Here is a 25,263-nt window from a genome sequence, read left to right on the forward strand (position 1 = left end):
TGGTAATCTTATTGAAATTCTTTGATTTAAAATTCTAATTCTTTAGAGTCTTCCACTGAATGTAAAATTTTAATTTTTTCCTGGTTTGGTTTTACTCACAGTTTGTGAATATGTAATTATTATCAGACCATGCATAAAATATGTAATATACAGCAAAGTCTAACTACGTGTTGACATTTTAAAGACACTAATTGCAATATACAGTGATTATAATGGAAAACTGTAGAATGTATGTGCACATTTAAGATTCAATGTCAATAATAATCATCGAGAAAACATTTTTCACACGTATAGCACACAGCTTGTCATTTAAAAGTAGATTTTGAGTTTTTTCTTGTAGATTAATTTTCCAATAACAAGAAAATAGTAGTCGGTGCTGCCTGTTTTTTGCAAATCTTATCGGTATGTAAATATCAATATGTAAAGAACTTAAAATCCACATTTGAATGGCCAGCTGAATGTTGCTACTGTTGTAGTGATGGTCATATGACTAACTAATGCTAGCAATTCAGAGAAAGAGTGAGAAGCTCCGATGTGAGACCTACATAATACAGTAAATAGCCTCTACAAAAGCATTACATTATAAGTTCAGCAGTATTATAATCTTGTTGTAATGTGATGAGTTGAGTGATATGTTAAATGTTTGTGACGTTTCAATGTAAAGGTATAGTATTGAACAAATACTTTTCATTTCAGACATTGTTATCGTTAATACCTGCCAATTATGTTCGAAAACTCAAATTTTTCTTCAAAGGAATTTTGATCGATTATTCAATTTTGGGTTTCATTCGCCTAGAATGAAAAGTTCAACAAGGCTTGAATTGAAAGCAGCATCAACTTAATTTTAATTTAGTAATATGTATAATATCTTTAAAGAAAACTAATTTGAAAGTAATATCCATCTTTCGATTAATTTCCAGGTTCTCAAAAGGTCGTGACACGTGAACAATAATTATGCTTCAAATTAAGTAATTTAGAATTATACTTTCGAATATATCACTAAAGATAATGATGCGGAAATCCTAGTTTGAAATAAGTCAATCTATTGGAGAAAAATTCAAATCTAATCAGATTACAGTTACATTGTTTAATTTTATGAAATAAAGAGAAAAGAAGACATATCCCATTTAACTGATTAGTATTACCTAAATTAGTAAAAGATAACATAATAATTGAAAGATAGATATCAATGCAAAAGAATCGAATATATTTCTTATAAATCATTAGTTTACTTCAAATTCAGTTGTAGCTGCTACTTGTCTAATTAAAGCACTAGGTTCACCACCAGGCTTAACAAATTGCATGTTTCCAGGTTTCCATGCAATGAATTTCATTTCAACTTCTATGACATATTCTACGCTGTCCAAGCGAGTGAATTTAACTATAAGAATAACGCCACGTGTCTACTTTTCAAAAATTTGTGATCAAATCATAGTGAGAATGATCGAGATCGAGTGAACGAATTGATTAGTGATTCGATCAGCCGAGCATTCAATCAAATGAGTAGTTACATTTTGTTGACCGCTAGAGTCCGGTTTTGTGTTATAAACCTGCGGAGAAATAAAAAGTAAGGTAGAAGTGGACTATAAAAAGTTATATAACTCCCCGAGCAAATTTTAATAGTATATCCATATACTTAGAAAAAACTAAAAACTGCTTATATTAAAATTACTACTAGTGCCATAGCTATTGTCGATGTTGTTCATTAGACAATTTTTCACGGATTCCAGTAAAAAGAAATTAAAATCTGCCCGAGGACAAAGCGACATAAAATATAAATATGTAACCCACGAAAATAAACTATCACATAATATTATTTCTATTGATACGATAGACTAAAAAGTAAATAGTATTTTATATGTTAAAAAATATAAACGAAAAGCAAATGCATTCATATATTTACGATATATTTATTATTTATTTATATTTATCATATACACATACAAGATTTTGGTGAAACACGAGTAATTTATAGAATAATGAAGTCTGTTTCAGTCTATCGCATAACGTACACTATGAAGAATTAAACAAATTTTCAACCTATTAATTTTGTGATAGTAAAATATATTAGAGTAAGATTTCATAGTGTACTAACAGAACTTAAAATATATTATGCATTTCTACAACTCATGACTACGAAAGTTCAGATTCTTGACTTTTCATCTCTAAAGTCAATCTTAATTTGATTAGGTAGTTACTTAAGTAAGTATACTTGACTAAAGTAAATTACTGTGATTAAGACAAAAGTATAGATTATTTTTTTTGGCAAATCTTATCCGTGTCACCGTTTTATATTTAGATTGCTTTTTGTTTTGATATTTTCAGTTCTGCCATATTTTCTATAATAATTTTATTTACTGCCTGACATTCCCCACACTAATAGCGACAGGAGAACAGGGTGCTATTTCAGCAAACACTGACAAATAATGGTAAAACGTTTTAAGCTTCCTCAATTTCATGCTTTAATAACTTAAACGATCTTTAAGCTTAATAAAAAGTCCCGGTTTGACCACAATCTTTTAATACTTGAATGTTTTCCTTAACTAAGATTTTTAATGATGTAATAAAAATAACTGCACCCTTCAAAGTGATTAAAAGAAAAGCATAAAAAGTTTTACCACAGGAAATCACGACATTTAGATAGGTACGCATTCTTAAACTAGCAAAGAATGCGCAACTCCTTCAATTCAAAATTGAACACTAATCACAATGTCCAAGGCTTCAATAAAATCGCTAGATTTTTAAATATTTGTATATCGGGCTGAGTTGCACTTCTTAATTTACTTTTGTTTGATTAATGGTCGTTTCTCTATTTACAGTAATTAAATCAGTAATATAATTTACGAATGCAAAATAATATATTTTGTTTTTCATTTTTAATCATTCTCTTTAGTCTTTGTTTTACTTCAATCAACAAATTCTAAATCTTTTTATTTTATTAACGTTACTTACAAAGGGCTATTGTGCAATTAATCTACTACTAACCTTTCCACCAACATATTTAGTCTCTTTAAAACTTATACATTCAAATGTATATCTTATTTTGGTTATGTAAATTCATTTATTATCCTAAGTTTAGGTGGGGGTTTACCCCAACATAATTATTTTGGTCTTTGAGTGCTTAAACCATTAACCAAACATCTACTATCAAATGTGCCTCCGTAGCTTTAATCCCTATTACCTCCGCGTAATGTTCTTCATTCTGTTGAAGCAGGTCTACGCAGAGCTCTGCTAGGTGTATAAGATCTTCAAGTTTTTTAGCCGGAGTCACCATGGTTTCACCTCGGAGATCCTCTGTTCGATAAATGATTATATTATTATTTTTCTATATTATGTACTAAAGCTTTTGACTTATATTATAAAGAAAATCATTTTACAGTGTACATCAAAATCTTAAATTTTTAGCAAGAATAGTGCGTGTATATTTGTAACAATTTTTTTAAAATTTTTAGAAAGACCTATTGGCCATTGCAATTTCAATCTAAAATCAAAAATCATCAAGATAAATGTTTGTGTGTTAATTTTTTCGTTCTCTGCCTATACGTTTGAGCATTATTATACAATTGAGATGAAGCTTTGTGCGGTTATTGCTATCACTTGCGTTAAAGGTTCGGACATAGTATATAATAAGTGTACATTCCGTACATAAACTAGTATTTATAAAACAAATCTTTTAGATTCCTTTATATCAATATAAAATTTCTCTATACTGTTTTTGTTTTAACCTTCACCATTACAGTAGTTTTTGGGTATTTATGAAGATATGATCAGCTTTTTACCTTCAATATTAGCTTTCTGGCTCAGCTGGGTGTAGTTCAGAAGCGCCGCATTTTCTAAGCTCGTTTGAATCATTGACCGGACCTCTTCAGGGGCCACTGGTGTCACCACGTCCTTCATTAGAACTCTTTCCAATAGAGATAGCGTCGCCTAAAATAGCCATAAATTCAGATTAATTTTCTAACATTTGCTTAGTTTTTCGGTCATTACTAATTTATTGGATATTTGAATTTAACTTCAATTTTTTTAACACATTTTGAGCATTCTATTCTTGGTGGTTGAGTTAATATTGATAAATGTTTCTGATAACGTGTGTTCCCTCACCTTCAAAGCTCCTTCAGGTCGTCCAAACGGGAAAGCATATCTGAAGTTCGTGATCTGATGCTGCAACAACGTCTTCAGCCGTTCCTTGATCTCCGCGAACTTCTCTTTCTCTTGTACCGTGATGCTGCCCACCCCGTCCGGCCTGCCAGGCAACGTGGCCGTACTGTGAAAGGGTTACTGGCTCACTCTAGCAGGGTTCAAGCAGGAAATAAGGGGTGGAGTACGCAATATTTTCCAAGTTTTTAATTTTTGTTTGAGGTCTGAATTTGATGCTAATGACCACTCTTAAACACTAATCATACAGGAATACTAGGTAGTACTTGCCTTTCATTTTGCACGAAACTCGATAATATGCTGGAATCAATAGTGCGTAACGCAATGCATAGCATTTCAAACAAAACAAAATCAACATGGCAAATTCGTATCAATGATCAGGGCATGAAATTCCTGTGTGATTTGATAAGGCAATATGTATTTAAAGGTTTCGAATTTATTGAAAACCAATTCAGTAAATAGTTCTTTAAGTCTTTGAGATGATAAAATTCAACAGTGAATAATTGGTGTGACTGTAAGGGCCTGCTTAGATGAAGGATTGTTGTTTGCGGAGGACAAAAGTACCTCATATTTTATTATTATGGTGTTTCACCGTACTATTAGTCCATCGTGTGCCTTATGCAATGCAGTTCTTAGTGACCTATTTTTGTCTTCCGCGGACTAATAGGGACTGTTACGTCTGCACAGGCCGTTAGTCTTTTTGGAACTTGTTTGGTTGGCCGAATATTGTGAATCAAAGTTTGAAATACCGTTTCAAGGCAATTAGAAGCATGGAACACAGCTAAATCTTTCCCTTCTTTCTGTACTACTACATCTTTTCCCTTCACTTCCTCTTTAAAGTTCAATCCCTCATAATTTACCTTGTGATGGTGGTCATATGCATCATGTTTTTTCATAAAATCATCAAATACCACTCTAAGGTGATTTTATAGAATTGTTTTGTCTGTGATACCAATTATAATATTGCGATCTCCATTTAGACAGATTAGTACGGGTAGATAGTTAGTTAGAAACATAGATTACAGTAGGTATAGGCTATAGTGCATACAGGGCATAGGAATAACAACATTCACTTCTAGCAAGATTGTTTTGTACTAAATGTACAACTACATTAGTAGGGGTCTGAGATTAGATTGAAGGAAATCAAACTGATTCAAACAAGTTATTAAGTTGTCCTTTTATATTTTATTGAAAGTTTTGAAAATTGTACAACAAATAACACTTTTTAATTTATTTTTAATTTTCATGGCGGCCATTTTGAAATTTTTATTATTTGTTGACTAGAGGATGCTCGCGACTTCGTCCGCGTGGACTTAGGTTTTTAAAGATCCCGTGGGAACTGTTTGTTTTTCCGGGATAAAAAGTAGCCTATGTCTTTCCCCGGAATGTATCCTAAGTTTGTACAATCTACTAAGTTGAAATTAAAATCGGTTTAGCGGTTGAGCCGTGAAAGCGTAGCAGACAGACAAACACACTTTCGCATTTATAATATTAAGTATGGATGTAACGGCAATAGAAATAATAATATACATTCTGTAAAAATTTCAACTGCATACCAATTAGTTCACGAAATACAGCCTACTGTCAGACAGATGGATGGACAACCACCGAAGGCTTAGTAATAAGGTTGGTAGTACCCTTCAGGAACGGAACCCTCAGAAGCACTCATACGCACCTGTTGCCGTGCACGTGGCTCGCGCAGAAGGCGAAGGAGTAGTGCATGAGCGTGGGGTCCACGGTCTGCGTGCCGCTCTCGGCCACGTCCAGCAGGTCGGACAGGTAGCACAGGTGGCGGTAGCAGCCGCGCACGCCGTACCGCGCGCAGTACTCGTCCAGCACGAACACTTGTCCCGGAGAGAACCAGCCCTGGGGAAGGAGGACAGATTGAAGAAGAAGGAGAAGAATATCTACTGGAGATCATTTGTCTAGTGGAAAGCTCCAGCGGACGCTAGTTACTAAGGCTGTGAAGTGTGAATTATCACCACTATATCGTACAAAAATAATTTCGACCATCAAAAGTAGTACAATTGTACCTACTTTGAATAAATGACTTTGACTTTGACTTTGTGTCGCTAAGCAATTTAGCGTTTCAGTACGATACCGATCAGGGGTATGGGTTAATAAGAACTGCCATACTTCTTCCAAGTTAGCCCGCTGAGACTGCATGATCACTTACGACCAGGTGAGATCGCAGTCAAGGATCAACTTTTGGTGAAACAGGGAGCTGAAACGTGGATACTGACGGCCTCGTCCACAAGTTCAAGTGTGGGCTATATTAGATGTATACAGAATACGTAGTAAAAAAAGCAAAGTCGCCGACATAGCCCCACGAATTAAAAAGTTGAACTGGCAGTGATATTCAGCAGAACTGATGGCAGCTGAGGTTGACATGTTCTGGAGGGGAGACAAGCTCAACGTTGGATGACCTCCAGCCCACTAGACTGGCGAACTTGAATATATGGTGAGATGTGGGTGGATGAGGCAGGTCAAATTCCCTATGTAAGAAGAGTTTTTCAAATGTCTTTGCTAGGACGCGCTTCCTTGATCCAAACAAACTCAAACAGGACGATGATGATAATGATGAAGCAATTAATTAGATAATTACCAAAGAGCAGTAAGGATCTTGCAGCCTGTATTTCAGGGTGAAAGATTGTAGAAGAGTAAACAGTTGATGGTGGTCGAACTGGCAAGGGTCCGCCTGGATGTAGTCCTCCATCCCATGCTTGCGGGCTTTATCTGCGTCTGAGAAAATAACATAAATATTGAAATCCATACTAATCTGTCTACTAGTCTGTCTGCCTGTCTGCTAACTTTTCACGGCCCAACAGTTTAACATATTCTGACGAAATTTGGTACAGGGTTAGCTTATATCCCGGGGACGGACATAGGCTATTTTTTATCCCGGAAAATTAAAGAGTTCCCACGGGATTGTCAAATACCCATCCGCTTAACCGATTTGTATGAAATTTGGTACCGAGGTAGCTTGCGTCCTTGTACGAGTAATTGACATAGGCAACTTTTGATTCCGGAAAATCAAACAGTTCCCACGGGATCTTTAAAAACCTAAATCCACGCGGACAAAGACGCGGGCATTCTCTAGTATTATATATATAAGGCAGAAATAATATCTAAGACATTTGATCTTCAAATGGGAATCTTTTAATTTTTTTAACTTTTCTTTCAAATTGGTTTAGATTTTTAGAATAATCACAGACTCTAGATTCTCTCATTTGATTCTAGGTTAACGGGAAGCATCCTATAGGTTTTTTTGACAGACACGACGGACGAACGGACAGTTAGACAACAAAGTGATCTTATAAGCGTTCCGTTTTGCCTTTTGAAGTATGGAACCCTAAAAATGCCATTCGGGTCTCTAATCCAGAAATAAAAATGTCTAGGATGACTGCTTACCTCCCATAATCTTAATATGCGTGTCGGAGGTGGTGGGAGGCGTGGGCTTGTGGCTCTGGCCCGTGGCTCGGTACAACGCCATCACCCACAGGTGGCATTCGTTCTCGTCACCCACACCCATCAGAACCGACTCGCCATCGCGCACTGCGTTCATGAAGTACTTCGCTCCTTCCAGTTCTGGCAATATCATAAAATAATGCTACAGAAATTGTTGATACTTTAATAGGTACCTACTACTAAGTGATTTTGTAAAGTGGTGATAATCACACTAATATTATAAAGGAGAAAGTTTGTATGTGTGTGGGTGTGTGTGTGTGTATGTTGGTTACTCCTTCACGCAAAAACTACTGGACGGATTGGGCTGAAATTTAGAATGGCAATAGATTATACCCTGGATTAGCACATAGGCTACTTTTTATCCCGGAAAATCAAAGAGTTCCCACGGGAATTTTAAAAAACTACATCCACGCAAACGAAGTCGCGGGTATCAGCTAGTAACAAGATAAAGTTGAAAACTAAAACCCGACTGCGATCGTTTTAATAAACGTTGAAATAATATATTGAAATTGTTTTTCTGTCGCTTGGTATATTTTAATGTTGTAGTAGATTTATATTTATGAACTCAGAATTTTCTTCCCTTTCAATTGACATCCCACTCAATACGAAACAAAATAAAAAAAATTTGGAGACCTCTACTTTATTTGATGTAACATCCGTTAGGTCATTTTTTCATATAAAATGTAGCCTATGTCACCCGGACCTTTACGACAAATCGATTGACACCTCATTCATCAAAATCGGCCCAGTAGTTTAGGCGCTACGGTGGAACACACAGAATCTGGATACAAACATACATACATAGACTGCTAAAATCATAACCCTTCCTTTTGGCTTTGCCGCAGCCGGGTAATAAAAGAATACCCGGCTGAGTCTGTTGTGGGCTTTTCTCAGACTTGGGCGCGTTTGGAACCCTCGTAGCTTTAGTTTTAAGTTTACGTAATTAATTATCACCACTAAATCATCTCACAAATCTAACAATTCTGACCATTCAAAAGGTGTACAATAGTACCTACCTACTTGGAATAAATGATTTTGAGTTTTTGAGTTTTGACATCTGGAAAAGATTGTGGCGTGTAGGAGTCCCTACAAAATACAAATACCCATGTCAAGCAAAGGAGGACTATCGGAGCAATCTTGATATACTTAATTAATTATATCTTGGTGGAAATAAAAATATTTCATAAAAAAATATCTATCTAAGTATAACAAATGTGAAGGTCTCTAGTAAAAAATATTTTAATACAATTTTCACTTACCTTGTCCAACCATCAGCTGGGCTGTAACAGAAAGTTTGAATTAACAAAATTTTAATGACTTTTGCATTTAACAATTTGAAGAGATTGAAGAGTGCTTCAAAACATTCGAGTCATCTTTCATGTAGAGCCGTATACCTTAAGCTATTTAAGCATATTATGAAAGATACCTGGTTTCTCTTTTATTAAGAAACTTGACGAAACGATTAAATCTTCCAAACTTCCCTCACCGATCTAACCTATTATATTATTATAATACTAGCTGATGCCCGCAGCTTCGCCCGCGTGGATTGGTCAGATCCCCTGCAGCATCAGGATTGAGGAGTTGGAATCCAAATTTTTTATGAAACAATGTCACAAAGTTCCTCTATCGATTAAAAAAGAAATGATGCAAATCGCTTCAGAAATCTCGGAGATTTCGGTATACATAGGTAGAAAAACACAACTCCCTTCTTGAAAGTTGGTTAAAAAAAGTAGCCTATGTTACACCCTGGTGAATCCTCTACTTGTATGTGAAAATCCCGTTAAAATCCGTTCAGCCGTTCCGAAGATTAGCCTTTTCAAACAGACAGACAGACAGACAGACAGACAGACAGACAGACAGACAAAAATTTTAAAAACGTGTGATTCAGTTATCGTATCGTTCAAATAACCATATGACCTTAATATGTGGTAGTTATTTCGAAATTACAGACAGACACTCCAATTTTATTTATTAGTATAGATAAAACGCCAAAGTTACCTCCCTCTTGCGTCTTTGTAATGAAACAAGTTATAAGTTTGTAATAAGTAAAACAAGTCTGCAATAATGCCTTGTTCGCAGTTCTTAAAGAACAGTTGAGCAATACCGCTATCAGATTCCCAAACATAGTTAAAACTGTTAGTTCTGCTTGTAAAATTCGACGTACAATCTCTTGATGATCAATTTAAAAATCCTTAAATCCAATTATTTATGTCTTGATTCTAAATCATTGAATAAATAAATCATTCATTCTGACATCGGACGTTTTCAGCACCTCTGCAGCTAATGCTGATGGTAAAATTTGATTATCATCATCATGATCGATCAATACTGATCTCAGAATGAGAAATATTTAGGGCATAATATGCCACGCTGGCCGAGTGTGGATTGATAGACTTCATACACCTCTTTGGGATGATTATGGAGACATCTCACGCATGCAGGTTTTTTTGTTCTATGATGTTCAGGTAGACCTGTCCCTTATTTATGACCCTCCACTTAGTATAATTATCTTACTTTCAAAATTAAAAATACTAATTATTTGTTCATGAACACATCACATTTTTTTTTGTGTTGTAACCAAAAATTCACGGTTTTCGAATTTCTTCCTTTACTTGTGCTATAATGCCTACCTGCCCATGATTCTAGATCAACGGGAAGTACCCTATAGGTTCTCTTGACAGACACGACCGACGGATAGACAGACAAACAGACAACAAAGTGATTCCGTTTAGTCCTATAAGGGTTCCGTTTTTCCTTTTGAGGTACGGAACCTTATAAACCGCTCACTTACCACTAGCCAGCTCTATATAGTCGACCGTGAAGCCGTCGAGCTGCATCATCTCTGCGGGTTCGGACTTCTTGTCCTTGTAGGAGCAGAGCGCGAACGTGTACTGGCTCACTTGCACCAGGACCATGTACCGACGCTTCCACTTACGCCATACCGCCTTGCCGATTACGTGAAGGTAGCTGTAGAATACCATAGATTTATTTTTTACTAGCTGATGGCCGCGACTTCGTTCGCGTGGATCTAGGTTTCTTAAAATTCCCGTGGGAACTCTTTGATTTTCCGGGATAAAAGTAGCCTATGTGCTAATCCAGGGTATAATCTATCTCTTTTCTAAATTTCAGCCCAATCCGTCCAGTAGTTTTTGCGTGAAAGAGTAACAAACATACACACACACACACACATACAAACTTTCTGCTTTATAATATTAGTGTGATCCGACTGCGGCAAAGCCAAAAGGAAGGGTTGTGATTTTAGCAGTCTATGGATGTATGTATGTGGGTATGTATGTTTGTATCAAGATTCTGTGTGTTCCACCGTAGCGCCTAAACTACTGGACCGATTTTGATGAATGAGGTGTCAATCGATTCGTCATAAAGGTTCGGGTGACATAGGCTACACTTTATACGAAAAAAATGACCTAACGGATGTTACATGAAAAAAAGTGGGGGTCTCCAAAAATTTTTTTTGCTATTGTATCGAGTGGGATGTCAAATGAAAGAGGAAAAAATTCTGAGTTCGTAAATATAAAATATGTACTACAACATTAAACTATACCAATCGACAGAAAAACAATTTTACTATAATATTTCAGCGTTTATTAAGACGACCGCAGTCGGGTTTTAGTTTTTAACTTCATCTTGTTGTATTTAATCAATTTAATTTGACTTACCCACAATGTTTCATGTTCAACGGCTTGTCCATCCGACAGGCGATCTTGATCCTCAAGTCCTGATCTGGCAAGTTCTTTGGTACCGTCATGCGATGCCACTCTGGTACCTGTTTCATAATCGTTATCTATACACTCAATAGCCTCAATTTTAAAAAAAAGAATATTAGTCTATAGAATAAATTAGTAAGAATATTATCATTATAAGTTTCACGATGAGGTTTGAGCCGCTGACCTTTCAGATTTCAGCCCGCTCCTATAGCCGTTGTGCTATTGAGAATTAAGTTTAACATCTCAGTGGTTAAAAGAGCGGACTGAAATCCGAATCTTCAGCGGTTCACATCCCACCCGTTGCACTATTGTCGTACATACTCCTAACTCAAGCTTTACGCTTAGTTGGAAGGGAAAAGGGAATATTAGTCACGATAAATATGGCTCATCATCATCATCATTATCATCAGCCTGTGGACGTCCACGGCTGGACATAGGCCTTCCCTAAACAGCGCCACCACACCCGGTCTATAAAATGGCTAGTACCTATTCAATAAAAAACTTCACGGAATTTGTAAATTAGTTATATTATATTTGATACAGTTGTTGAGTAAAAACTATAATAATTATGTAGTTGCAAATAGTAGATATATAAATTAACCACTTTTGGTGAAACTTTGGTCTTGATCACCGCCGCAAGTCTTATCGATGTTTCACGGGATATAATTATTTCAGAGAGTGTATTCAGGAGCTTACTGCCTTTGGCTTTGGCTTGGCTGACAATGTTATCTTATTGTTTGTTACCCTACCCGTTTTTGCTTTTACGTAATGAAAACAATTGTAAATTAAAAATTTATAACACCCCCGACAAGTGAAAGTTACAGTAACTAGAAAAGAGCTGATAACTTTCAAACGGATAAACCGATTTTCTTGGATTATAGCTAAGAACACTCTCGATCAAGCCACCTTTCAAACAAATAAAACTAAATTAAAATCAGTTCATTAGTTTAGGAGCTAGGATGCTGCAGACAGGTACACAGATACACACGTCAAACTTATAACACCCCTCTTTTTGGGTCGGGGGTTAAAAAAGAGATGAAAATATGTGATTTACCTTACTAGATAAAGGTGTAGGCCTGAGTACAACTTTGCCCAACTCTTTATCTTCGAGCGCTAGGACTCCAGGATTTTCAGTATATAATTTCACTTTCACAGCTGGCAAAGGTTGTGTTGTACTGAAGTCACCTTGAGTATCCCACCTAAGATCATTAAAGGTTTTATCAACAAACTAGCTGATGCCTGCGACTTCGTTCGCGTGGATGTAGGTTTTTTAAAATTCCCGTGGGAACTCTTTGATTTTACGGGATAAAAAGTAGCCTATGTGCTAATCCAGGGTATAATCTATCTCCATTCTAAATTTCAGCCCAATCCGTCCAGTAGTTTTTGCGTGAAGGAGTAAGAAACATACACACACACACACACTCACACACACACACACACTCACACACACACACACACACACACACACACACACACATACAAACTTTCTCCTTTATAATATTAGTGTGACAAGTAGTGTAATAGTTTTCATCATCATCATCATCAGCCTGTGGACGTCCACTGTTGGACATAGGCCTTCCCTAAAGAGCGCCACCACACCCGGTCCTCAGCTGTAATAGTTTTGCTAAATTCAAATTAGATAGTTTAATGAGTATGCTTAGGGACTTCACAATCTTGTCCCCCTTCACTGTTTCTACTCACATATATATCGTAAATTTTGGCATCCTTATGTGGTCGACATCTAAAATACTTGTAGGTACGCTCTGTTCAATGTTTCTAATACTAACGGACTGAGGTGAAATGCTTTTTCGACATCCATGATTCTTGCTAAGTATAACTTGACAGTGAATAGAACAAGCGCGCTTCAATCCATACCATGCCATACTGTCACAAAGCGTAAGCAGGTTTTGAAGTTACTCAATCTTTAGTAGAAGATGGTACTGAGGTAATTATCCATACTTCCATACTTATTATAAATGCGAAAGTGTGTCTGTCTGCTACCTTTTCACGGCCCAACGGTTTAACCGATTCTGACGAAATTTGGTACAGGGTTTGCTTATATCCCGGGGACGGACATAGGCTACTTTTTATCCCGAAAAATCAAAGAGTTCCCACGGGATTCCTAAAAACCAATCCGCTTGACCGATTTGTATGAAAGGCACCGAGGTAGCTTGCGTCCCTGTAATTGACATAGGCATTTTATCGCGGAAATCAAACAGTTCCCATGGGATCTTTAAAAACCTAAATCCACGCGAACAAAGTCGCGGGCATCCTCTAGTTTTGAATAAAGATAGCAAAATTGACGATTTTGGATTCTAAAAATTTTGAATTGGTTCATAATAAATACGTACATGGGTTTAGACGCCTCAGCCTGGTCAGTTTGGAGTTTGTCACCACCTTCGACTTCCATTGTGCAGTAGACTATCCGGTTGGGAGCTAACGATTTCAATCCTTTAACCTCCATAACAACCACCTAGAATTTGTTCTACAATATTTAGAACTTATAAGTAAAAAAAAAAAGATCCCGACGAATTAAGAACCTCCTCCTTTTTTGGAAGTCGGTTAAAAAGTAAGAATCACAATTTGTTACAACTTTACTCATAAGCATAGCCATAATCCATACTTAATTGTTCTACTCATCTATCAGTATTTAGCATACAGTAAAATTAAATCCTAAACATATCAATATTTTTGTCCTTCGTAATTTTTAATGCCACTGATTTTAGATTTAAAATGAACCTCAATATTATCACCTTTCACTCAATATTTGAATTATTCATATTTTTACGCTGTCCTATATTATAAACCTGAATCAATAAGTTACTAATCTTTCTTTTTTTTTATTTCCTCATTATTCAATAAAAACACTACAACACTTAAAACACTAACACTTGCAATTTTTTATAAGTTTACGTAGTTCCCCTTTAATTTATATGAAATGGTATATCGCCGATATTTCATTATTACCTCAATCTGGAACGTAAGTACTACGTCCATTTTAGTTAGCTGAGTGTCGACGTCACCTCCGTCAGCCTCTCCACCCGTCAGCTTGTTCGCTAGAGACCCTTGCGATCTGAAACATAGCTGCTTACTCAACCTTGGACTCGGGTCTGGTCCAGCGTTCGATCTAATCACAAAACCCACCACCGATCAAACGAAAAAGCCATGACTTTTGCAAATTCACACCACAAATTGTGTCAAGTGAAATTTCAATGTTTAACAAAACATCATTGAATGATATCAATGATTTTTCAAATTGCATTAACAATCATGTGAAAATAGATAAAAACAATTGTATATCAATAATAATTGATATTGAAATTGATATAATTAATAAAGTTAATGTATGAGTTGGTAATCATAAAGACATTAGTAAAGTTGGCATGTTTGAAGCGAATTTACATAACAATAAACATGTAAAAGATATGACATTCACAGCCCCGTGGGAGGAAGTGGCGTACAAAGGAACCATCACCGATACCAAGAATGATTAAGCATAGCAAATGGAAAGTGTTAAATAGTTTTTGGCACGCACAAACTAATAAGGCAGGTTTAGATTAAGACTAGATGACTAAAATCGTTATTGGAATGTATTGTTATCACATTTCTAGCATCAAAAAGCTGAAGCGTAGAAAAATCACTGTTGTTTTGGAGTAATAAAAAATTAACAAGGTCACAAGCAATCATGTTTGCACTAGCAACACAAATGCCTGTTACTGTCTTAATCTCAAACTGCCTTTATGTAAATCTAAGCAGGATATAAAGGGTGAGGTATTAATCATTGTAAATAGGTTTAAATGGGATGTGTTGTAAGCGAAGCGCTTAAGCATTGAGCGTTTAATTAGCCTGAGTAATATGTTACGTAATTTATACCTTTTACGTATGCTAACGTACAAGGAAGGAGAGAGTAAGAAAATATTCGTGAAATAAAATATAAAAGTATTGAAATAAAAATCATAAGCTGTGTTTTATCGTAGTAAGCCTAAATAATGTTATAACTTTAGCAAATCACCAAACTTTCCTACTGTATATCACTAAAAATACTCTATCGTCAAGCTTTTGTTAATATCACTAGCTATAACTGGCTAAATATTTCAAATCCTTAGATTTTAAAGCTAATGAAAATCTCCTTAATGTTTGAAAAGCATTATTACTTTCCTTCGTTGCCTTTAAACCTTTTGTCAGACCACATGCGTTATGCATATCATTAAAATGTTAATGTTCAGTATGCTTTATCTAGTCAAAACCTTAACTGATGAAGAAACATGAATTAATTTCTCCAATTGTTAATATTTTTGTTATAGACCAATTGTAATTAAGTGTTTATCAATTGTGTGAATAGTTTAGTCTAAATTTTTTGATAATAATCCTTGTCTATTTTGCAAAACTCTTGATTTTGTGGTAATCGTCATCTTTCATATAGGTTCTTAAAGTATTTTAAATTCAGCAAAGAGTGTTATGATCCAAAGTAAATCGCTAATGTTGTATTATTTGAATCAAAGTTTAGCAATAGACCCTTACAGCTTTCTGCTTCTCTATGACATTGAAATACGGAAGTATATTGGAATTATTGTATTACTTAACTAATTGTATTGTAAATACTTAACTTAAATTAGTGAGTAAATAGTAACTTTGACATCGCAAATTGCAGTTACGACCAAAATTGCAATGTCATAGCGAAAAGAAGCTGAGTTAGTTTTCAGATAATTAATTTCGTCAGTGTAATTTTGTTCATTGTCCAAAATTGTATCTTCATTAGTTATATCTAAGCTATCACTACTGTCTATTCGAGCTACGAGTATATCTACAGTGGTTTAAACAGTGACAACGGTAGGGTCATCAAAATCGTTAGTGTCAGGCAGGTGTTGGGTTCCTACACAAGACACGTGCGGATCATATCATATGGATGGAATCATTACTTGTACTTCCTTTTTACCGTCCAGTTTCGTGCCAGGGACAGAAAAAAAACCAAAATTGGAAATGAAAAAGTAGAAAGAAGTGTCATTTAGATAGACAAGTTTAAATCATGTAACCAGAATCATCTATTTGATATAAAAATATGAGTGCATAAATTTTGAGGATCCAAAATATAGGCATTGATTTAGTAATAGTTAATTTAGTAAATAATATATTAGACTAATATTTATGTATCATCTTCAATAATTAATCAATTTTTTAAAGTAAAAATAGATTCTAAACTGATGAACTGGTTACATAAAAGAAAAAAAATTATATATAAATCTTTGACACGAAATCCTTAGTCTGCACATAGAAGAGCTAAAAAGAATTAATATAACAGTTTTAAACAAAAGTAAACAAAAAATACTTAACAAATTTTTCCAGTTTATCTTTATAGAAATAAATTCTATTGAGCAGTGTAAATAGCTGTATTGTTTTTGATTAAAAAAAAACAAAATTAGATCAAGAATCATAAGTTCACATTTAGTGACCTCAAAGATATTCTAATGATAAAACCTTATGCATTTCTGTTAATTGGTAAAACTTTTTTACAACTTAAACAATATATTTAGAGTCTTGAATTGTAAGTTTTTGTTTAAACCAAACTGTTCTCTAGATTAAATTTGAAGGGCAAACTGGAGCTTTTCTCATACATATTCTAAATCGAGATTAAAAAATATATGATTCATAGGTATAAACGTTTAGGACTGCTTCGTCTATCAAGAAGAATTAACAAAGGAACTCCTCAAATATTAGTATTTGAGGAGGTCCTTTGTTAATTTAGCAAAAACTTTTATAACTGTTGTTGATATCATCATTACCTCTAAGTAAGATTTTAAACAAAAAGTTTTATTCAAGGCTCGGTCTTACATCAAGTTTTAATATTCAGACTATCTGTAATTCGATAACTTAGTAACGTTATAATTACACCGTTTTTAGCAAAAAACAACCATCTGATAAGTAACTTATCGACAGTATACAGATGGATTGGATATTGAAACTGGACGTTAGGCGTTCATAAGACGATAGGTTTTGCTTTCAGTTTCACCATTGTTGCTACTGTGTCTGCAATGACTTCATCTGCGATGATTAATATTTGCATGATGAATATCTAGATAATTCTCTGCTCCATCAATCATTCGTCGTTCATTATTGATGGAATTTACCAAGCAGAACCTATTATCCTATGGATACCTTACATTTAAAACATTATATAACTGTAAGTTCTTTAAGCTAAGATATATATAGTAGCAATTCCTCAGATACTGACCTGTGATTATACCGCTTGATCTTATGGAGACCGTATTTGGAGTCGGCGCCACCCTTGGAGACGGGAAGCGACTCCAAGTTGGCCATCAGCAGGTTGATGGAGGACTTCAACTCTTCGATGTAGAGCGATTCCATCTCCTTCAGGACGAACTTGGGCATCAACTTCCGGTTCTGGAATGGTTGAGTTGTTTAGACGACAAACCCTGGTGCAAGCTCTGTGGTTCTAAATGTGGAAGGTACCATTTTCAAGCAGAGGGAATTTAAAGTGTAAATATTATAACTCAAAATTTTAAAAACCCGCGACACAAAAACCGCTATAAGAAAACTTTCAATGTCATAATAAACTTGAAATTTTGAAAGAGCTTCTAGATTTTCTTCTAGAGCTTATGCATCAGCTAAGAATATATTTTACCTACATCTAAAATTCCACCCCTAACAGGATAAATTAAAAATTTATAACACCCCCGACAAGTGAAGGTTACAGTAACTAGAAAAGAGCTGATAACTTTCAAACGGCTGAACCGATTTTCTTCAATTATAGCTAAGAACACTCTAGATCAAGCCACCTTTCAAACAAAAAAACTAAATTAAAATCGGTTTATTCGTTTAGGAGCTACGATGGCACAGACATATACACAGATACGCACTTCCAACTTATAACACCCCTCTTTTTGGGTCGGGGGTTAAAAAGAAAACAGAGACAATTTACAAAAAATATTTCAAAAGCTGGCAACCCACCAAGCAGTCCTTCTGGTGCTACAATTGTTCAGAGGCTATTGTAATCACTTAATATCAGGTGATACCTATGTTCTTTAGCTCTCTATTAAAAAATACCTTTCCAGTCTTTACCATTCTCTTTTATTAGATTCATTTTTTCTTAAACGTACTGACCTTCTCCATTTCATTGACCTTCTGCATTCTCCCGTCCAGTTCTCTTCTTATCGCGGCTGCTTGCTCATCAGCTGAGTCCAGCTAAAAAGAATTTAGTAGTAATTTAGGTTTCAACCTTTCATTTATCTAGACCTATCCACAACACTAAAACCTTCATCATCTTCGCCATCTCAATTCATCGTTGGCCTACTCTCTTAATATTATATTACTGAGGTCTCTTTGCAGAATGGGAAGAGGTCTTAGGCCTTAGATCGTACGCCACCTTGCAGGTCAAGATCGGGAATGGTGGATTTCACATATCTTTTTGAACATTATGGAGAGCTCTTAGGTACGCATGTTTCCTCACGATGTTTTTCCTCTACCATTAAAGCACGTAATTTTTTTTTTCTTTTATAATAAGAATATTAGCCATATTAAATGACTAATATTCCCCTTTCCTCTCCAACTAAGCTCAGGCTTGTGCTAGGAGTAGGTACGACAATAGTGCAACGGGCGGGGTTTGAACCGTCGACCTTTCGGTTTTCAGTCCACTCCTTTACCGGTTGAGCTATTGAGGCTCTAAATTTAATTACTTAAAACCACATAATTCCAAAAAGTGCGTGCTCTGGATTGAACCTTGGAAACCCAAATATGAGGCCGACATCCTAACCACTAGACATTAGAAAGATAATTGATAGAGACAAAAAATAATTACGTGTTACTATCACAATAATCTTTACTTGTACTTTAATATGAAAGAAATAAAAGAAAGAATAAATAAAATTGTATTAACAAAGTTAGTCAGAAAGAAGAACTCCTAACAACACCATAAATTCTATTTCAAGAAGTTTTCCCTACCGTCTGTTGTTCATAAACTTTTATGACTGTGAGAAGTTCTCTAAGTATTACCTCTAACATTATTGTTCCCAGTTCTTCACGTTTTTAGGGTTCTGTACCTCAAAAGGAAAAACGGAATCCTTATAGGATCACTTTGTTGTCTGTCTGTCTGTCTGTCCGTCCGTCCGTCGTGTCTGTCAAGAAATCCTATAGAGTACTTCCCATTGACCTAGAATCATGAAACTTGGCAAATAGGTAGGTCTTATAGCACAAAAACAGGAATAAATCTGAAAACTGCGAATTTGTGATCACATCATTTAAAATAAAATTAAAATATGTTTCAATTTTCAAATTAAGGTAGTTACCTAACTATACCACGTGGGGTATCATAATATAAAAGGGCTTTTCCTGTACATTCTAAAACAGATTTTTATTTATTTTTATGCATAATAGTTTTTCATTATCATGCAAAATGTTGGAAAAAATACCCGAGTACGGAACTCTCAGTGCGCAAGTCTGACTCGCACTTGGACTGTTTTTTTTTTCAACTCTTTTACTTCAGTGTTTCATTTCATGAAAGCTAAGTAACATTATACGATAAGCGTTTATTTCTTTTACCTAACAATACAAGTAGTAGCGGTGAAACATAATGAGTTTTTCAAGGTCACATGATTGCGACGTAGAATTTAATATTTATTACGGGTACATGAACAATGTTGATTAATATGAAAATGTTTTCTTTGAATGCCTTTTCCGAGTAATTTTACTCGATTATAGACCGTAAATAATATAAACATTCATTAAAACAGCAGAGCTTACTAAATAAATATAAGAAAAACTTTCAACAAGTACGAGAAATGTTCCTACTTGATAAGGTTTGGAATACTCTTCCGCGATCTGTGTTTCCCACCAATTATAATCCGGGTATCTTTAAAACAAGAGTGAATGGGCATCTTCTAGGTAAACGCGTCCCATCTTGGACCACATCATCACTTTCCATCAGGTGTGATTGTGGTCAAGCGCTTGCCTATAGTGAATAAAAAAAAATCGTTAGCTTGTTGGTTTGTCCTTCAGTCACGCTCGAACGGAACAACTGATAACTGTAATTTATTGCATGGATATAGCTAAAGATCTGGAGAGGGACAAAAATTACTTTTTATCCCGGAAAATCAAGTTCAGTCAGTCAGTTCCCAAGGGATTTTAAAAATCTGAATCTACGCAAACGAAGTCGCGAGTATTATTTACGAGTAGTAGAGACCAACTTTCTTTAAAAACAACGAAACTATATAGTGTATAACCCCATTGCTAGTCTTACTTATTGGATAAGTTAGACTTGTGAAACTGGCTAAAATTTCAAGTAACTTAATTAAATTGGCGAAGTTAGGAAGTAGAGTTCAAGTGGTGTATTATTGATGTCTGAAAATGGCTTGGAAATATTGAGAAATAAACATGAGCACGATTAGCCAACGTTGTAGAAGTTTGGAGCTTAGCTAGGGACGAAAATTGTCCTCCTGAGTTCTACTGATTTAATTTACCGCGAGAAACCGTGAAAGCTGGCACCCTTAAGAGGGGTCTCTTCGTCACTCGCTACATACAAACGTAGTTCCAATTTCATTTGAATATTAAGCAACCAAAGTCTATGAAATTTTGCAGACATATTCTAGAAACTAATATCTATGTTTGTGGTTTTCCAGATTTCTGTTAAAATATTCAATTTCAAAGTTACGCGGTCTTAAAAATTTACATACAAATCTTTGAGCCCCTGTAATTTTAAAACTACATATTTTTAGAAAAATCTAAAACACCACAGACACAGATATTAGTTTCTAGAATATGTCTGCAAAATTTCATGGACTTTGGTTGCTTAATATTCAAATGAAATTGGAACTACGATTGTATGAAGCGAGTGACGGAGAGAGCCCTGTTAATGTGGTCAAAATCTAATCTATTCGTACGAAATGTTTTTGCTCAACGTGGCTAAGGTATGGAATGCCGTTCCGGCGTCCGTGTTTCCTGCCAAGTATAACTTCAATACCTTTAATGCGGAGTGGATAGGAATCTTATAGGCAAGTGTGCCTAACCTAGACCTCAACAGTGCTCTGTTTCTCATGCATGATTATCGTCAAGCGCAAGCCTATCCATACTATAATATTATAAATGCGAAAGTGTGTCTGTCTGTCTATCTGTCTGTCTGTCTGCTACCTTTTCAAGGCCCAATAGTTTAACCGATTCTGACGTTTGGTGCAGGGTTAGCTTATATCCCGGGGACGGACATAGTTCCCACGGGATTCCTAAAAACCCATCCGCTTAACTGATTTGTATGAAATTTGGTACCGAGGTAGCTTGCGTCCTTGTAATTGACATAGGCAACTTTTTATCCCGGAAAATCAAACAGTTCCTACGGGATATTTAAAAACCTAAATCCACGCGGACGAAGACGCGAGCATCCTCTAGTTCACTATAAAAAAATCATTCTTACCAAAAGAGCGTTAAACAGCAACTGGTGCTCAAACTTCTTGACTCCCAAGATTTGCTGGAACATATCGTAGAGTTGCTCCTTGCTCAGAATGCATTCAGCATTCAAACTCTGTTGCTGTGCTCTCGACGGCCGTTTTGTTTCGTCATCTCCAGGTATGCCTATTATAACAAAAGGATCAGAATGTACAGTACAACCAAATTAATAATGCGCATAAAAATCTTCGTCACTGTTCGGCAACGGTCGTATGATACACATGATATTGACTCCTATTTGCTTATAACATTATTAAACTGTTGTACTGTAAAAGATTGTTATTGTGTTTTTCAATAGTTTTGTATCAACTTGTAGATCGTTGGGTTAGAAATGTGTTGTAAAATCGTATCATGAGTTATTTTCATCTCAACCAATCCATTGCTGGAAATCTTTCCTATAGAACTTTCCAGATTCTACGGTCCTATATTGCTTTTAGTATCCAGCATTACATGGTGATTCGTTATAACCTTGAAAAAGTAAATTACCTAATTAATTTAACAAGGTTATGATGGAGAAATCTTTGACAAAGTTTCGGGTATCAAAATTGTTTGTAACTTTATTTCACCCTTTACCAAATCGTTTTGTAATCATCTGTAAAGGTAACAAAGTTGCTGGTGAAAGTTAGAAAAGTTTCTAAAACCAACTCGAGCAAAAGTATCGAGTTAACAGACTGGATTTAATTGGAAAGACTTTTGTATAGATTCAAATATTCTACAAGCTTTCTGTAATAAAAATAAAGCAAAACGTGATACAAAAATTGCTGGTCAATGTAGGGTCGCATAAATGTAAAATGCGTTTGGTAACTGAGTTGAATATTTTGATAATATAAGTGTACTCGAATTCAATATAAGTGTGAGTGAAATCGCAAATACTGTTATATTATATTTTGTTAAACATGAATGTGAGTAAATGGACATCACAGAGTATTTTGAAATGCAACAGTACAGAAATGCTCAGCACTTATTCGCTATTACATTCAAATCGTAACATTTTTTTACTTCATTTGAGATGGTTCAAATTATAAAAAAGTATGCGGGCAGTTCGATATATCAGCTATTATTTTTGCTGGTGAAGCAACGTTGGCTCTAGTACGTAATTAAATAACAATCGACGTCTTCAATCGCTCTTTCATGCTTTGGAGAGTAAGCGTTTACTCACTGGTATAATCTGTAATAGATAACCTAAAAATTGAAATCGTGATTTACTTTTAATCAAATCTAATAGAAGGTTCTGGGAATTCATAGCATGATTATCCCCAAAAACACATCATTATGTCATTATTAAAAAATATCGTGATTCACGAGTTATAAGGATTAAAAGCAAAGAGAGAAGAAAATTGAATTGAGAGACAATTGAACTGAAAAAGTTTGTGATATTAATATCAAAAATGCACTTTGCGTTAAGTTACGATTTCAATGTAATAGAAAACCAAGTCCCAATTTGTTACCAAGCGATGCATTAAATACACTCGCCCGAGCATAAAACGCAAACAGAAAATTCAACAGTAAAAGCTACAACGTCAATAACAACAAAACAAGCAATATCACATGACAGAAGCTGAGTTTGTAGAAATAAGGAGTATGAACCGTTCTCAAGCGATACCTGTTATTCCTGGGGTGTGAGAGGGAGAGAAACACAGATGTGAGACAGATGCAAGCAACACACATTTTTTTTTTTGGTTAACGTTACATCCAATGATATTCATTAATCTAGAGTCAGCAATAAATGCTTTTATTTCTAAAGGCCTCTTGCATGTTTCAGGGACATTCATATTCAGTTATAAATTACACAAATTGTCCAAAAAGTAACTGCATACGGTGTCCATACCGTCCACTAATAGTTGTCTACCTGAGACTCAGTCTAGCATCGTATCGGTAGGTCGCCTAAGTTAGTTTATTAAAATATGCTATCTTATTTTCGCGATTCCGTCCGCGTGAAATTACGTTTTTCAAAGATCATATTGAAGTTTCTCAAAATCTTTCCTTCCTACTTGGGTACTAACTACTAAATGAATATTTCCTCCTTTCAAATCTGTAGGTCGATTTAGGTCATGCGTTGTCTGTCAGACTGGTACTATTATGTACATGAGCATGTGATTCAGGCTCAATTGTAATAATAGATAGATCTTACGCTTCCCGGCGACCCAAATCCGACCATAGTACCATGGAACTTGTATATTATATAGTGCTTCTTCGTGAACACTTTGTTTGCACGATTTAGGCTTCATAGTGAGTGATTGAAGATACCTGTAGCGCCATCTAGTATCAGCACGTGTTTTACAGTTTTATTCGTATGGATTGATATCTTTTAAGTTTAACCGTTTCACAGTTATTTGTTGGACACCTTATGTATACTTTACAACTAGATTATAATATTATGTACTCTACGACACGCTCTCAGCAGATATTATAGAAAACCCAGTTGCTTTAAGATTTTTCATTTTGGTATTATAAGAAAACAATTATTGCTGACTACATTTATTTGAAATAGCAAACAATTACATAATAAATTAAATATTTTTACAAAATTATAATCGTAATATTATGTCAACTTACATGGTTTCTTATTGATTGATAACAAGTAACGTAACGAGTAACGACCACTAAAGCTCGTCAAATGACAATCACTTTTTTATGCATTTACCACACCCTGAACGTGTACTTCCTATCAACCAATAAAAACCAGCCAAGTGTGAGTCGAATTCGCAAACGTAGGGTTCCGCACCATCATACAAGATATTTTAACACTTTTATTTGTGCAACACTACCAGTTAATGACAGACAGCGCCATCTACATGTAATTTATTAAACTAATAATTTTATCATGGATACATTCTTTCTGATTCACGGCTTTGCGGATTTTTCCGTTAGGTACTTGTTCTATAAGACATTGCTACTTGTCAAATAATATGATCCTAGGTCAATGGGAAGTATCCTATAGGTTTTGATAGATATGAATGACAGACAGACAGGTAAGGATGCCTTTCTTCCTTTTGAGGTACGGAACCCTTAAGATGACCCTTTAGGTAAAAGAATAGTTACATAAACGATACCATATTCAACTTGTTTGCATTTCAGTATCTTATTAAAATTTCCTTTACAAATTATTCGCTACAAGTTAGAGATCATTTCCATTTAATGATTATGTTTAATTTTTTCGATGTAATTCCAATTTCTATTAACATTTTAAATACAGACTATTTTATTCACTATTTATCATCCCCTGCAAAAGTAATAAAGCAAACAAAACAATGGTGCCAGCGTCATGTTGGCACCATTGTTTTGTTTGCTTTATTACTTAGAACTTAGGGTTTATTATTGTGTGATTTGCAATGATGCCAACATAATGTCAGAGGACTTTGCTTAGTTTTGAAACTACATAATCATCAAAATTATTAATTTTAAATGAGATTGTGGTGATCTTAAGAATATAAAAAGAGTAAATTTCACATCGAATCATAGTTTTTAA

At 35.1% G+C, this 25,263-nt stretch overlaps 1 protein-coding gene across 15 annotated transcripts in view; it reads right to left on the reverse strand.

Moving 5' to 3' along the window:
• The window catches only part of LOC123877377 (calcium-dependent secretion activator), a 56,465-nt gene that overhangs the window by 8,976 nt on the left and 22,226 nt on the right, over positions 1–25,263 (reverse strand). For 3 of the 15 annotated variants that reach the window (XM_045924088.1, XM_045924090.1, XM_045924084.1), the window contains exons 9-25: positions 23,398–23,406; positions 21,763–21,920; positions 18,468–18,548; positions 17,578–17,747; positions 14,316–14,475; positions 13,700–13,821; positions 12,403–12,547; positions 11,301–11,407; positions 10,415–10,590; positions 8,883–8,903; positions 7,567–7,743; positions 6,761–6,897; positions 5,831–6,021; positions 4,102–4,264; positions 3,780–3,927; positions 3,182–3,294; positions 1,512–1,550 (exon numbers count right to left, since the gene is read on the reverse strand). In XM_045924088.1, the coding sequence (XP_045780044.1) occupies positions 1,512–1,550; positions 3,182–3,294; positions 3,780–3,927; positions 4,102–4,264; positions 5,831–6,021; positions 6,761–6,897; positions 7,567–7,743; positions 8,883–8,903; positions 10,415–10,590; positions 11,301–11,407; positions 12,403–12,547; positions 13,700–13,821; positions 14,316–14,475; positions 17,578–17,747; positions 18,468–18,548; positions 21,763–21,920; positions 23,398–23,406 (2,117 nt within the window). Of the gene's footprint in view, positions 1–1,511; positions 1,551–3,181; positions 3,295–3,779; positions 3,928–4,101; positions 4,265–5,830; positions 6,022–6,760; positions 6,898–7,566; positions 7,744–8,882; positions 8,904–10,414; positions 10,591–11,300; positions 11,408–12,402; positions 12,548–13,699; positions 13,822–14,315; positions 14,476–16,267; positions 16,277–17,577; positions 17,748–18,467; positions 18,549–21,762; positions 21,921–23,397; positions 23,407–25,263 lie in introns of all 15 variants that reach the window. The other 12 variants (XM_045924099.1, XM_045924085.1, XM_045924092.1 and 9 more) reach the window with 11 other exon arrangements.

The sequence above is a fragment of the Maniola jurtina genome, chromosome 23, assembly GCF_905333055.1.
Source record: "Maniola jurtina chromosome 23, ilManJurt1.1, whole genome shotgun sequence".
Lineage (NCBI taxonomy): Eukaryota > Metazoa > Arthropoda > Insecta > Lepidoptera > Nymphalidae > Maniola > Maniola jurtina.